The sequence below is a fragment of the Balaenoptera acutorostrata genome, chromosome 2, assembly GCF_949987535.1.
Source record: "Balaenoptera acutorostrata chromosome 2, mBalAcu1.1, whole genome shotgun sequence".
NCBI classification, from domain to species: domain Eukaryota; kingdom Metazoa; phylum Chordata; class Mammalia; order Artiodactyla; family Balaenopteridae; genus Balaenoptera; species Balaenoptera acutorostrata.
Genome location: NC_080065.1, coordinates 124,896,695 through 124,908,840, shown reverse-complemented (window position 1 = coordinate 124,908,840; position 12,146 = coordinate 124,896,695). Strand labels below are relative to the sequence as shown.

General features: G+C 42.5%; 1 protein-coding gene and 1 long non-coding RNA gene across 5 annotated transcripts in view; one reads left to right on the top strand and one right to left on the bottom strand.

Moving 5' to 3' along the window:
- The window catches only part of UBE2D2 (ubiquitin conjugating enzyme E2 D2), a 65,224-nt gene extending 60,314 nt beyond the window's left edge, over nucleotides 1-4,910 (bottom strand). Inside the window, exon 1 of one of the 2 annotated variants that reach the window (XM_057540545.1) lies at nucleotides 4,392-4,910. In XM_057540545.1, the coding sequence (XP_057396528.1) occupies nucleotides 4,392-4,415 (24 nt within the window). In that variant the 5' untranslated portion in view covers nucleotides 4,416-4,910. The remainder of the gene's footprint in view (nucleotides 1-4,391) is intronic. The other variant, XM_057540546.1, reaches the window with a different exon arrangement.
- An 8-nt stretch (nucleotides 4,911-4,918) lies between these two features.
- Nucleotides 4,919-7,340, top strand: LOC130707236 (uncharacterized). Of its 3 annotated transcripts, XR_009007136.1 has the most exons (4): nucleotides 4,919-5,071; nucleotides 5,180-5,492; nucleotides 5,887-6,040; nucleotides 6,733-7,340. It is a non-coding gene; the product is annotated as an uncharacterized LOC130707236 (long non-coding RNA). The 3 variants fall into 3 exon arrangements; XR_009007134.1 differs by having other exon boundaries at nucleotides 4,919-5,319; XR_009007135.1 differs by having other exon boundaries at nucleotides 4,919-5,492.
- The last annotated feature ends 4,806 nt before the right edge of the window (nucleotides 7,341-12,146 follow it).

Genomic DNA, 12,146 nt, shown 5'->3' with positions numbered 1-12,146 from the left:
TTGAGAATCCGCCTGCCAATGCAGGGGACACGGGTTCGACCCCTGGTCTGGGAAGATCCCACATGTCGTGGAGCAACTAAGCCCATGTGCCACAACTACTGAAGCCCGCACGCCTAGAGCCCGTGCTCTGCAACAAGAGAAGCCACCGCAATGAGAAGCCCACACACCACAACGAAGAGCAGCCCCCACTCGCCGCAACTAGAGAAAAGCCCGTGCACAGCAATGAAGACCCAACACAGCCAAATAAGTAAATAAGTAAGTAAATAAATAAATAAAAGAATGGATGTCCGCTTTCCAAGATAAAACTAATTCAAACAGTCATCTTCTGTCAACCATTTATTATACTGAAGTTCCAAATACTCAAGACTGTTTGCTAATTTGTTTCATCATTTTGACTGGAATTCACTGAATCCTTACCTCTGATAAGATTAATGCAATGTATGATATCACACTTCTAGTACAGTATTTTAAAATAATCTTAAATTAAAATTAGTACTGTTACAATGTTACAACTCCTTTCCCATATCCTTAAAAATCACCCTTTGGTAACTGGCAATCTTAGACATTTTGAAAGTATGTAGTCTACAGAAAGATGATTCATAACATGAAACAGGATCACAATGAAGTTAAGAGTTAAGATGTAAACTTCTACCATGGGATCAATGCATCTACTCAATTGGCTTTTCCTATGACTATAACCATACAAAACTTCACCAAAGAAGTTAATTAGAAGTTTACAAAAAACTACTGATACTTAATTGTACCCATTTACATAAAACAATACTTTGACACTTTTAAAAAGATAAAGTATGGTTTAAATGATTTAATCCTTACACTCTTGGTTACTTGCTGAACCTCAATCTTTGGTTATTTTTAATTCATATATTAAACTGGTGCCTACCAATCTACAAAAAAGTGTGGTGGTGTCTTTTCGTTTTGTTGTTGTTTTTAATTTGAACTGGCTGCCAAAAATCTGGATTTGTGGCCTCAAAAAAAAAAAAAATCTGGCAACTTTGGGCACAGATCCTGGCAATAGCAACATTTGGAGGGAGCTGAATAGCAGCTGCCCTCTTCTAATAGCACATGCAATTTCTAGCTCCCTCCAATTCTCTTTGCTCACTTTGGTCACCTGCCTAGCCATCAGAGTTTGAAATCTTTATTTTATTGGAAAATTAACTGACTGACTGGGCTTTTCAGGGGCCTTAAGACCTTAATCATAGAAATACAGTAAATCAAGTGATAGTCCTGGCATTAAAGCTATGTATTCCAAATGCTAACTATAACTAGCACGACACCATTAAAATGAACAAGGCACTATCATTGTTAAGAGCTTTTTAGTATCTTAACTTTGGTCTGTCTTCAATTCTTCACAGAATCATGATATTCAGCCTTTTACTCTTCCTCAAAATAAAGAAATTAACCTTGTATTTCAATATTATGGCACGCTAAGAGCAACAAAAAGCTTCCTGCATCTGTATAACAAAGGTAAAGAAGAAAAACAGGAAGCAAGTAAAAAAAGGTCTCTGATCAGTCAGACCACACAGTTCACAGAACACATGAAGCCCTCTTCACTCAGAGCCTACTGGATCTTATTTTAGACATAATTTTAATAAGCTCAGTGATCTGGTTTCCCAGCCCACAACAGATGAGACGCAGCCAACTGGAAAAGGGCTGGGGGTGGTGCTGCTAGAGGCAGACACTCAAAGCATCAAAATCAAAGCTGAAGACCGATAATGTCAGCAGAAAACCTCTACACCTAGCAGGCTGGGGCCATTTGGTGTAGATACGAACAATCCCAAAGAGTCCCAATCCCTGCACAGAACTACAATAGATGTTCAAAATGAAATCTCTTTGGTAAACTCTGTTAAAGCATAGGTCAGTTGACCTTAAAGTATATATCAAAATAAAGTCCATCAAAAGCTTTTTCCAAAAACGTCATGGCATTTAAAGGACTGTCAGATTCACCGAACACTATTTCCCTCTGTCAATGAAACACAAGATACTGAATTCCTAAAGATGCCACATGTCAAAAGTATTTGTTCTTAACAAAATTTTATTAGAACCCAGATGCAGTAGTTCATGATATCTGAAGTTGAGAGGTATCTAAGCAGAACTATCTTCTCAGAGAATAGTAACTGGGAAGGTTCAAGACCAAGATGAATTATGTAAGCCAATTAGGGGATTCCATCGCAGATACATTACTAGGGCTGAGGGTGAGATAGGACTGGTCTTATCCAAGTCTGCATTCAATTTAAAATTGGTGTCATACAAAAAGTTAGGGGAAAAAAAAATCTCCATTTTGTTTTCACAATCTTATTGACTATGACTAGTATGTACACCAAAAATAAATTTTATATTTCTAATCCCTGGCAGTCTCAGAAGTTGAGCCATACTTTGAGGATGGCTCTAGGTTATAAACCAGGTGAAAAAAGGTTAATACTGAGTTTTAAAAGTTCAAATTATCATTGTCTACACTTGATTTTCCTTATTAAAATTTTAATAAGGGCATCTTTTAGAGAAAATCTAGAGAACATGTAGTATTCAAAAGAAATCATATTATTGGAGGCAAGGATATTAGAAGATTAAAATGCATGTTTTGAGTGCTATTTCCTTCTCTGAAAAAACCTCCATAACATACATATCAGAGTAGAGATTAAAGGCTACATTTCTTGATCTGTAAGTGGTAACACATTATACTCACTCTTCTTCAGGTTTTAAAATTAAGGCCACAATCTTCTACACGTATAACCTCAAATTGGTAACTTCTCAATTAGTCTTTAAAATCTCATAACTCCTTAAAGCCTTAAAAATGCATATGTATTATTTACTTGGAAGACCTGTCCTCAGTGTGCTCCTGCCCCTTAAATGGTTAAGAGATCTTTGCTTAAAGTTCAAGCTTCTTTTAACAAATAACCTGCTTCATTTTAGTAGACTTACTCTGTCTAAAGTCTGCCCTTTTTCATTTGATAGAATCAAAGTCAAAAGAAGTTGGTGAGGATCTAACCTAATTTACAGTAACCACTGGGATTAATTCCACATTAAAGGTCTTTGATCAAGAATGCAACGAAGACAAGCTGCTGAGCTGAGGTGTTTAAATTGACCAAACCTGCATTTTCACTGAGTTTAAGGCAAGGTGAAAATTGGTTCTCTTCCCCTTGTATCTCTATCCCATCCTTTAGGATGGATAATCCCAGGATCTACTTCTTACTGGCTAGAGGTTTAATACAGCCTCTCCAAGTAGCCAAGTGAAAACACCAAACAAAAATCACCAGTGCCGCTTCCCCACTTCTGAGAAGAAGAAGAAAAAAAAGATAGTGACAGGTAATAGGAGGTTACAATATTAGAGGGAAGGAAAAAAACCCTAAACTTTAAGCTAAGCCCATACTCCAGAAGCAATATTAGAAAAACCTCCGTAGAGGCAACTACAAATAAATAACCCTTCATCTTAAAGGGCAAAGAAATCCTTTCTAATGAAAAAAGCTAGCAAAATACCTTCTACATTAAAAGGATATCCCTGAACATATCACCTAATTTAAGCGTTAAAATCCATTTTGCGAAGAGAATGTAAAAGGAAACTTTATGAAATTCTCTCCAGTGATTTTCAATGTTCAGGTTTCTACCTCTACCCTTGACAATTTAACAGCTTTTCTATTAAATCCACTCTTGCAAACTGAAGTGTCAGTTTCTGACTACATTTGGCAACCTCAAGGAATAAAGCGCTTCTCCCTCTACTTCCCTCCTGCCTCATAAAAGTCATGTTTATTTCCTCCTGAACTTCTTACTCTTAACAGTTTCAGGACGAGTTAAGTGGACCGAAGCGTGCGGCCGCTAAGAGGCAAGTGAACTCCAGAAATATTTGTGGATCGGACAAAAAGGCTTCCTCAGTCGGCCTGAGGTAAGGGCCCCAAGCTCAAGCGGTTCTGTGGAGGGAGCCTAGGCAGGTGGGGGTAGGGGGTTTATGGGCAGAGAGCATAGAGCTCTTATAGAGCCTTTGCATAGAGCCTTTTCGACCTCCGTCGATGCGGCCGCCCAACGCTCCAGTCCCAGCACCCCCTCCTGGCACGGCCGGACAATGGCCCTCTGGCACAGCAGTCCCAGGCCGGGGAGAGGCCCTGGGACTCCATACCACGCGGGGCCTAGAGAGGAGACCGGGAAGGAACGCTGAGCCGGCGAACATACCTCCGGCCTAAGCGCGGGCAGCGCGCCCGGGCCTCCGTGGGCGCCATCACTGGGAGTGGGGTGTGAAGGCAGCCCGGCCGGGGCATCGCCGGCAGCCGGGTCCAAAGAAGCTGCGAGCCCGGCGGAGGCGACGGCGGGAAGTGCAGGCCGCAGCCTGCTCAGCCGACCCGCCCGGGAGCCCGACCCGCCACAGCCTACCTCTGGCCGCTTACCTTGTGGATTCTCTTCAGAGCCATCGTGGGAGGCGGGTGGAGGCGGCCCCCGGGGCGGGAACAGGGGCAGGGGAGGGACGGGGAAGGGGCGAGGGGGCGCGAGGCCGCCTCGGTGATCGCGGGTCGGCCGGAGAAGATGGGGAGTTCCGGAGCGCGGGTCCGGCGGGACGGACTTGGGGCCGTGGCCCACTCGGCTCCTGAGCCTGCCGCAGGGGTCACCGCATCACCCGGCGGCGGCCCCTTTATGCGCTGCCGCCCGAGCCGCCGCCGCCGCCGCCGCCGCCGCCGCCACCGCGGTAGCTGCCTCTTCCTTCTAGGCTCAGCGCCGCCTCCTCAGCCGCCGCGGATCCCTCCGCCAGGGAGCAAGAGCCCAGGCCTCGGGCTCGGCCGGCGCCTCTGGGTCGGACGGTCGGATGGACTGCTTGCTGCAGGTGGACCGATGGACGCGCGGGCGGGCGGCGCCGCCGGGGTGGGGCAGGCGGAACGCGGGGTGGGCCCAGGCCGAGGGGCAGGTCGGGAGAGCGGGGATTGGCGGGCCGGGGAGGGAGGGCTGGGCCGCGCCGGCGGCGGAGGGATACGGGCCGCCCCTGTGAGTACCTTACGTGCTGTCGCCGTCGCCGCCACGGCCGCCGAGACGATGACGCCGCGAAGCGCAAGGAGGAGATCTCGCGAGACCTGTGGTGAGGGTCGCAGAAGCTCCCTCACTACGACCCTTGAGTCCTTTACCTGTGGTCCCTCATTCGCGTGACATCTGAGATCAATAAAAGTTAAAAGCGAATGTTTTTCAGATCACTCGACCATCCCCAGAGCATAGACGGACCCGAGAAGAGCACTTAGGTCCATTGCAATGTTCCTGAAGGAGGAAAGGACTTGTCCAAGGTCACACGGCTCCACAGTGGCAAAGCTGGGACTTCCCTTAAGTCGAGAGGTTCGTCAAATCCCTCTCTGGAAGCCGCGTGGCAACAGCCTGGGCACCTGCGGGAACGTGGTTGTACAAGCACGCCGCAGGCAGCCCTGAGATGGTGTTTCCGACGAAGGCCCCAGCTGAGAGACAGTTTGAATGTCTCAGCCACTGGCATGTCAGGAGAAGTGCTCTGCTTGGTAAATTGTTACAAATAAGCACTGTAGCTGTTACCTCAGGGGGGAAAAAAAAAAACTTGCAAAACGTGTGCTCCAGTAATTAAAACCAACCTTGCGTTCAAATCACCATCAAAAGCAAGCTTAGAAAACCTATTCTGGGGTTGTTTTTAGAAGATGGAGGCAAAAAACTAGTTCAGTGAGCAACTACTCTGTGTCGAGCCCTGCACCAGGACCAGTGAAATGTAAGGCTCACTGATTTTATAAGGCCTGGGCTGGGAGGTGCTTTTTACCTGTCTGGAGACACTGGAAACACGGAAGAATAGTAAGGAATATTTTCCTGGGAGGTGATGCCCACATTCTGAAGTCTCCCCCAAGGTTTTCTGATTCTAAATCTGTTCTTTCCTCTGTCTGGAAGGGACCTTGAAGATCATCGATTAACAGAGGAGAAACTGGAGCCCCTAAGGAAAAGGATCTTGCCAAAAGTCACACAATAGATCATCAGCAAAACTTGTACTGCCTCATCTACTGAGTAGAGGCTGGACCCATAGGGCAGGGCCACCATGGACCCAGTGAGTCAAAGGAGGGAAAAGCTGTGTCCAGTCGCCCAAGATGCATAGGTTTTAGGTTGAAGGTGAAGAGGAAGAGTCCAAAGTCCTAAATCTTTTCTTCCTGAGAACTGTGATGGGAGAGGTACAAAAATGCCCATTGGTCAGATTTTTAAAAATTTTTCTTCAGCAATAACTTTTTTGTATTAAAAAGTAATATAGATTTGTTGCAAGAAATACAGATAAGCAAAAGGAAGGAAATAAAAGTCAACCATACTCCCATCATCCAATGATTAACCATTTTTGGCATTTGGCTTATGTCCTTTCAGTGTTTTTCCATTATATATAGATACATATTTTTCTTTGAAAATGTAGGGTCATGCCATTATACTATTTGGTAATCTACCTTTTTTAAAAAAATTTTATATACTTAAGGTGTACAGCATGTTGATTTGATATACATAAACATAGTGATATGATTACTACATCTCTATTGCCTCATTTTTTGTGTGTGTGGTGAAAGCACCTGAAAGTTTTGGTAATTTACTTTTAAGATAAACAACATATGGTGAATTTTCCTGTGTCAAGACATATTTCTACTATATTTTAATCGCTACATATTCAATCATATAAATGTACCATATTTAATTAACTTGTCACATTTTGGGGGATATGTAAGTTGTTTCCCATTTTTACCATTAAAAATATTGCTACAGGGCTTCCCTGGTGGTGAAGAATCCGCCTGCCAATGCAGGGAACACGGGTTTGAGCCCTGGGCCGGGAAGATCACACGTGCCGCAGAGCAACTAAGCCCGTGTGCCACAACTACTGAGCCTGCGCTCCAGATCCCACGAGCCACAACTACTGAGCCCACGTGCCACAACTACGGAAGCCCGCACGCCTAGAGCCTGTGCTCCACAACAAGAGAAGCCACCGCAATGAGAAGCCCGTGCACCACAATGAAGAGCAGCCCCCGCTCACCGCAACTAGAGAAAGCCCGGGCGCAGCAATGAAGATCCAATGCAGCCATAAATAAATAAATAAAATTAATAAATTTAAAAAAATATATTGCTATAGTGAAAAAAATATACTGCTATAGTGGATATTCTGTAGTTGATCTTTGTACAACTCTAAGAGGGCTTTTTGGTATAAATTCCTAGGAATGAAATTGCTATATCAAAGACTGATCAGATTTTTGCATCTATGTTCATGAGGGATAAGGGTTTATAATTTTCTTTTCTTGTAATATCTTTGTCAACTTTTCATATCAACGTTATTCTTGCCTCATAAAATAAATCGGAAAGTGTTCCTCCTCTATGTTCTGAATGAGTTTGTGTAGGATTGTTTTTTTTCTTCATTAAATAAATATTTGATAGAATTCACCAGTGAAGCCATCTGACTCTGGAGTTTTCTTTGCAGAAAGAGTTTGATAATAAATTTAATTTCTTTCATATGTATGTGTCCATTATGATAAGTTGTGTTTTTCAAGGAATTTGTACATTTCATTTAGGTCATCCAATTTATTAGAATAAAGTTACTCATAATATCTTATTTTTCCTCTACTATATGTAACATCTATAATGGGGTCCCCAGGGACTTCCCTGGTGGTCCAGTGGTTAAGAATCTCCCTTCCAATGTAGGGGACGCAGGTTCCATCCCTGGTTGCAGAACTAAGATCCCACATGCCCTGGGGCCACAATGAGAGAGAAGACCGCGTGCCACAACAAAAGATCCCGCATGCCATAATGAAGATCCCGCGTGCTGCAACTAAGACCCGATGCAGCCAAGTTAATTAATTAATTAAATTTAAAAATATATATATATATATATAATGGTGTTCCTTTTTGTATGCCTGATGTTGGTTATTTGTGTTTTCTCTATTTTTTTCTTGCTAAATCTTGCTAGGGATTTATCAATTTTTTAAAAATATATGCCTATTTTATTCTTACATTTTTATTCTGTTTAAATGCTATTTGAGGCATTTAATCTTTTTTTTTTTTTTTTTTTGGTGGCGTGGCATGTGGGGATCTTAATTCCCCTGCCAGGGATCGAACCCCTGCCCCCTGCAGTGGAAACATGGAGTCTTAACCACTGGACCATCAGGGAAGTCCCAGGGATTTATCAATTTTATTAATCCTTCCAAAGAACCAACTTTTGACCTTACATTTTCTCTATCATTTGTCCATTTTCTATTTTATTGATTTATATTCATTATTTTTTTCTATTTATTTTGGATATAATTTGTTCTTTTCTAGCTTCTTAAAGTAAGAGCTTAGATCACCAATTTTACACTTTTCCTTTTTTTCCCAATATAAGCACTTTGTAATAAAGCATTTAAAACACACTGTTTTTGCTGTATCTTACAACTTAGTTATGTTTTGTTTTTCATTTTCCTTCAGTTTAAAATAGTTTCTAATTTCCCCTGTGATACATTCTTTGACCAAGGGTTATTTTCAAATACTTTGGAATTTATAGGTCATCAGGGAGATGCAAGTTAAAATCATAACAAGATACCATTTCACACCCACTGGAATGGCTAAAATCAAAAACATTGACAACCATAAGTGATGACAAGGAAGTACAGCAATTGTCACTCTCATTGCAGGTGAGAGTGTAAAATGATACAACCAGATTGGAGAACTGTTTGGTAATTTGTTATAAAATTAAACGTACATCTACCATATGACCCAGTAATTCTACTCTTAAGTATTTACTCAAGAAAAATGAAAAGATATGTCCACAAAAAGACTTGTACACAAATGTTCATAACAGCCTTATTTGTATATAGCCCAAAAGTGGAGACAGCCCAAATGTCCATCAACAGGCGACTGGGATAACAAATTATGACAAGTCATACAATGGAGTTCTACAATAACAAAAAAAGGATGAACTACTGACACAGTTAACAGCATGGATGAATCTCAAAACGATTATGTTAAGCAAAAGAAGAAAGATGCAAAAGAATATGAACCGTACAATTCCATTTATATGAAGTCCAGAAACAGACAAACTGATTTTTGGTGTTTGAAGTCAAAAAAGTGCTCTTGTTGAGGAGGTGATTTGCCAAGAAAGGGATCGAGGAAATTTTCTGGGGTAATGGAAATGTTCTATACATTGTTTTGGGTGGCGGTTACAGAGGTACATATATTCAATTGTCAAAACTCATGGAACTGAACATAAAAGAACATTAAAGATCTGAGCATTTTATTATATGCAAATGTATACATAAAATAAAACAATATTAAAAAATTTAAGAGTATGCAGAATTTTTAGATCTTCTTATATAATAGATTTCTCCTTGGGGTGATTTGTCCTCCCACTTGCCCTACATGGATCTTAGAGCCCACAGTTTACCTTCCATTGTCCTACTGAAACTGTGAGCACACTGCACATTCTTGGTTGTCAACCCAATACTACAAGTTTTACAGTATTTAAAGGCTTTTCCTTAGCAAAGGTGTTTCCAGAGCTGACAGCTGTGATTAAATGATAAGGAGGGGCTTCCCTGGTGGCGCAGTGGTTAAGAATCCACCTGCCAATCCAGGGGACATGGGTTCAAGCCCTGGTCTGGGAAGATCCCACATGCCACGGAGCAACGAAGCCCGTGTGCCATAACTACTGAGCCTGCGCTCTAGAGCCCACGAACCACAACTGCTGAGCCCACGTGCCACAACTACTGAAGCCCGCGCGCCTAGAGCCTGTGCTCCGCACCAAGAGAAGTCACCCCAATGAGAAGCCTGCACACCACAACAAAGAATAGCCCCCGCTCACCACAACTAGAGAAAGCCCGCATGCAACAATGAAGACCCAACGCAGCCAAAAATAAATAAATAAATTTATAAAGAAATAAAATAAAATAAATGATAAGGAGTATACTCATTAATATAAATAGATGATTGCTGTGGGCTGAGTAAAGAGTACAGTGCAAATAATTTGGGAACTCCCTATTTTTGGATCTCAGCAACCCTATAGGAGAATTCATTGTGTCTTATTAGAATAACTGAATAAGAAGTATTAGGTAAACCAGGAATTGATTTTCTAGCTGCATCAGTATAATCCCTTTTTGTGATTTTTTTTTTTTTTGGCCGGGCCCCGCTTGTGGGATCTTAGTTCCCCAGCCAGGGATTGAACCCAGGCTATGGCAATGAAAGTGCTGACTCCTAACCACTGGATGGCCAGGGAATTCCCTGTGATACTTTCTAAGGTGTAGATTTAAAACACAAGAATGTCCCCAAACATCCCAGACTCTTTAAGATAGTACCACCATTAGAGGCTATCAGAGGTAAACTATTTCCTAGGAAAATTAGGCTTTGTGAGTTTGAAGTAGCTCATTTTTTCATGGTCAAAAATCAGAACAGTGGCTTACCAAAAGAATTGTATTCAATTTTACATTCTTTTTGAACAGTCTCTGTCTCTTGTTATACATGATTTGGAGTGTGTTCTGCCTACCAGCATTAATTATATTGTTGGGGTCTGGTGCTATACCCATGCCCTACTTCGTAAGAATTGCTAACTGAAGAAATGACACTAACTTTGCCACCTGCCTCCTATAACACTTTCTTATGTTTTTTGGCAGACTGGTTTTAGCCTAAAAGTCATCTTTCAGGAAGCTTTCCTGACCAGTCACCCAGACTAGTTTAGGTGCTCTTAGAGTCCTGCCCAGAGATTGATCACACTTTATTTTAATCGTTGGACAACAGTCTCATTCAATAGATCGTCAGTTTCTGGAGAGCAGAGATCTTGTCTCTTTTGTTCCACTTTTAATCCCCAGTGCCTGGCATATCAAAGACAGATGTTGAATGAATTTAGGAGCAGCTCAAGAAAACTTTCTTTATACTCACAAGTTGTTGGGTAAGATAGCAGATCCCTTAAAAAACCAACCAAACAAAAACACTCTGTAGTATTCCAAGAATTTATGCACAGAACACAGTCTAAACCCAGTGTAAAGGGTTCAAAATCTAGTAGGAAGGAAAAATACCGTCCCTACTCTCTCTTTGGAGAAGATATCATTGTGCACATGTGGACTTCCTCCTGGTGAAATAGTCTGAAAGGAGGAGATGGTTATGGGCCCTTGTGCTGCTTCCCTTACTGAGGTCAGGGGTGTTGAGAGGTAGTGTGATCCAGTGACACAGTGGTTTAGAACCAGGGCTTTGCAGTCAGTGGGTTTGAGCCTTACTCTGCTATTTGCTCCTAGTGTGAAGTTTATGCCAAGTTTACTTGACCTCTTGAAACTTGGTTTTTCTCATCAGCAAAATGGAGATAATGGTAGCATCTTCATAGAATTATGAGATTAAGTAACAAAAGGTATGTATAGGGACTTCCCTGGTGGCACAGTGGTTAAGAATCCGCCTGCCAGTGCAGGGGACATGGGTTCGATCCTTGGTCCAGGAAGATCTCACAGGCCGCAGAGCAACTAAGCCCATGTGCCACAACTACTGAGCCTGTGCTCTAGATCCCTTGCTCCACAACTACTGAAGCCCGCATGCCCAGAGCACGTGCTCCGCAACAAGAGAAGCCACCACAATGAGAAGCCTGCGCACAGCAACAAAGAGCAGCCCCTGCTCTCCGCAGCTAGAGAAAGCCCGTGTGCAGCAACAAAGACCCAAAACAGCCAAAAAAAATTTTTTTAAGTATGTATAAAGTTCCTGGCCTGAAGGAAGTGCTTATAAATATTAGCTATGATGATAATGATCCTTTTTCTGAGAAAAGCAGTTTTATAAAAGTCTGGTCCTAGGCAGCCTTTTTCCCTTGAAAGAAGTCTACAAACTCAGCCCCTGTGAAGCTGAGATTGGTTTCCAGAGCCCTCAACCACTGCTCTTTCTGTGAACCTTGTGGTGGGGATGAGAGTATAGCAGCAAAGGGTGGATGGCTTCCTGCAGGCTCAACCCATACCATTGCCCTGGAAAGGTAGGGGAGGGTCTAAGGACTAAGAGACAGAAGAGGTGGCAGAGCCCCTAGACAGCTAAGTAAAGCCCCAATTTCTGAGGACTTGGTGGTTCTCGTAGTCTATAGCTTAAAAGGACCCAGCTGCTTCACTGCTGGGAATGAGATAAGGACCCCGTATTCAAATGCCAATGGCTTCAGCAGCAAACAAGATATATAGTTCAGCCTTATTTGTTTTTCCAATAGTGTA